Genomic DNA, 1,053 nt, shown 5'->3' on the forward strand with positions numbered 1-1,053 from the left:
CCCCCCCCCCTCCCCTTTGATACCGGCATCGCGCGCATGCTCCCACCTGCAGCGTCACCTGCCAGACACTGACTCCCCTCCCTCTCTCGCCCCTCCTCTCCCGGTGGATGCCCCGCCAATGTGACAGCTTCAAATCGAGCGCACCGACAAGGCCGAGCAGATCCTCTCCTTCCAACGGCGGCTGGACACCGCGCGCCTGGCCCTTGCACAGGCCGAGGAGAGCGCGCGCGCCAGCGAGGCGCGTGCCGTGGCCGCCGAGCGCTCGGCCGCGCTGGCCGAGCATGCGCGCTCCGCTGCCGAGAGCCAGGCCCTCGGGCACTCGATGGAGTGCCAGCGCCTGGAGGCGGCCCTGCTGGAGTCGCAGCGGTGCGCCATCCCTCGCCCGATTGCCCCGGAAGTGGCTGCTCCCCCGGTGCCCCGGTGACTGACGCGTCGGCCCTTGCCTCCTTTCCTCCTTCGTCCCCCTGCTCCCTCTCGCTCTCTCTCTCTCTCTCTGTCTCTCCCTCGCCCGCCCGACCTCAGCAACCAGGCGGCCCAGCTGCTGGCGGCCCAGCAGCAGATCGACGATCTGCGCGACCAATTGGACAGTGCCAGGTCGCCTGGGAGCCCCGGGTCGCCGGCGGGCGAGACGTCTCCCGGGCTCGGCCCGCGGGCCGGCGCCCCCGCCGCCGGCGGCACCGCCGCCGCCGCCGCGCGCGTCGAGGCCAATGCCATCGTCACGCAGGCCGAGATCCAGGCTCTGCGCACGGAGGTCCGCCACTACCGCGAGAAGGCCCTGCGCGCCGAGCGCGAAGCCGACACCCTGCGCGCGCAGCTGGCCTCCACCCGGACCGACCTTTCGGCCCTGCGCCTGGAGCAGGAGCATGCCCTGGCCGCGGCGGCCGGGCGCCCGGCATCGCCGCCGCCGGTCCTGGCGCCGGAGCCGGAGCCGGCAGCCCTCGCGGCGGCCGCGGCCCTGGATGCCGAGCGTGCCACCGTGTCCCGCCTGACCCACCGTCGTGCGTTGCCGTCGTTGTCGCCGTGCCTCTTCCCTCCCTCCCCCTCCCCCCCCTC

At 74.5% G+C, this 1,053-nt stretch overlaps 1 protein-coding gene across 1 annotated transcript in view; it reads left to right on the top strand.

The window, feature by feature from the left end:
* The window catches only part of H696_06014 (hypothetical protein), a gene marked incomplete at both ends in the record, with an annotated part of 5,363 nt that overhangs the window by 1,900 nt on the left and 2,410 nt on the right, over positions 1–1,053 (top strand). Inside the window, 2 exons of the mRNA XM_009499780.1 lie at positions 128–366; positions 523–1,020. Of these exons, the coding sequence (XP_009498055.1) occupies positions 128–366; positions 523–1,020 (737 nt within the window). The remainder of the gene's footprint in view (positions 1–127; positions 367–522; positions 1,021–1,053) is intronic.

This window comes from Fonticula alba (assembly GCF_000388065.1).
Source record: "Fonticula alba strain ATCC 38817 unplaced genomic scaffold supercont2.17, whole genome shotgun sequence".
Lineage (NCBI taxonomy): Eukaryota > Rotosphaerida > Fonticulaceae > Fonticula > Fonticula alba.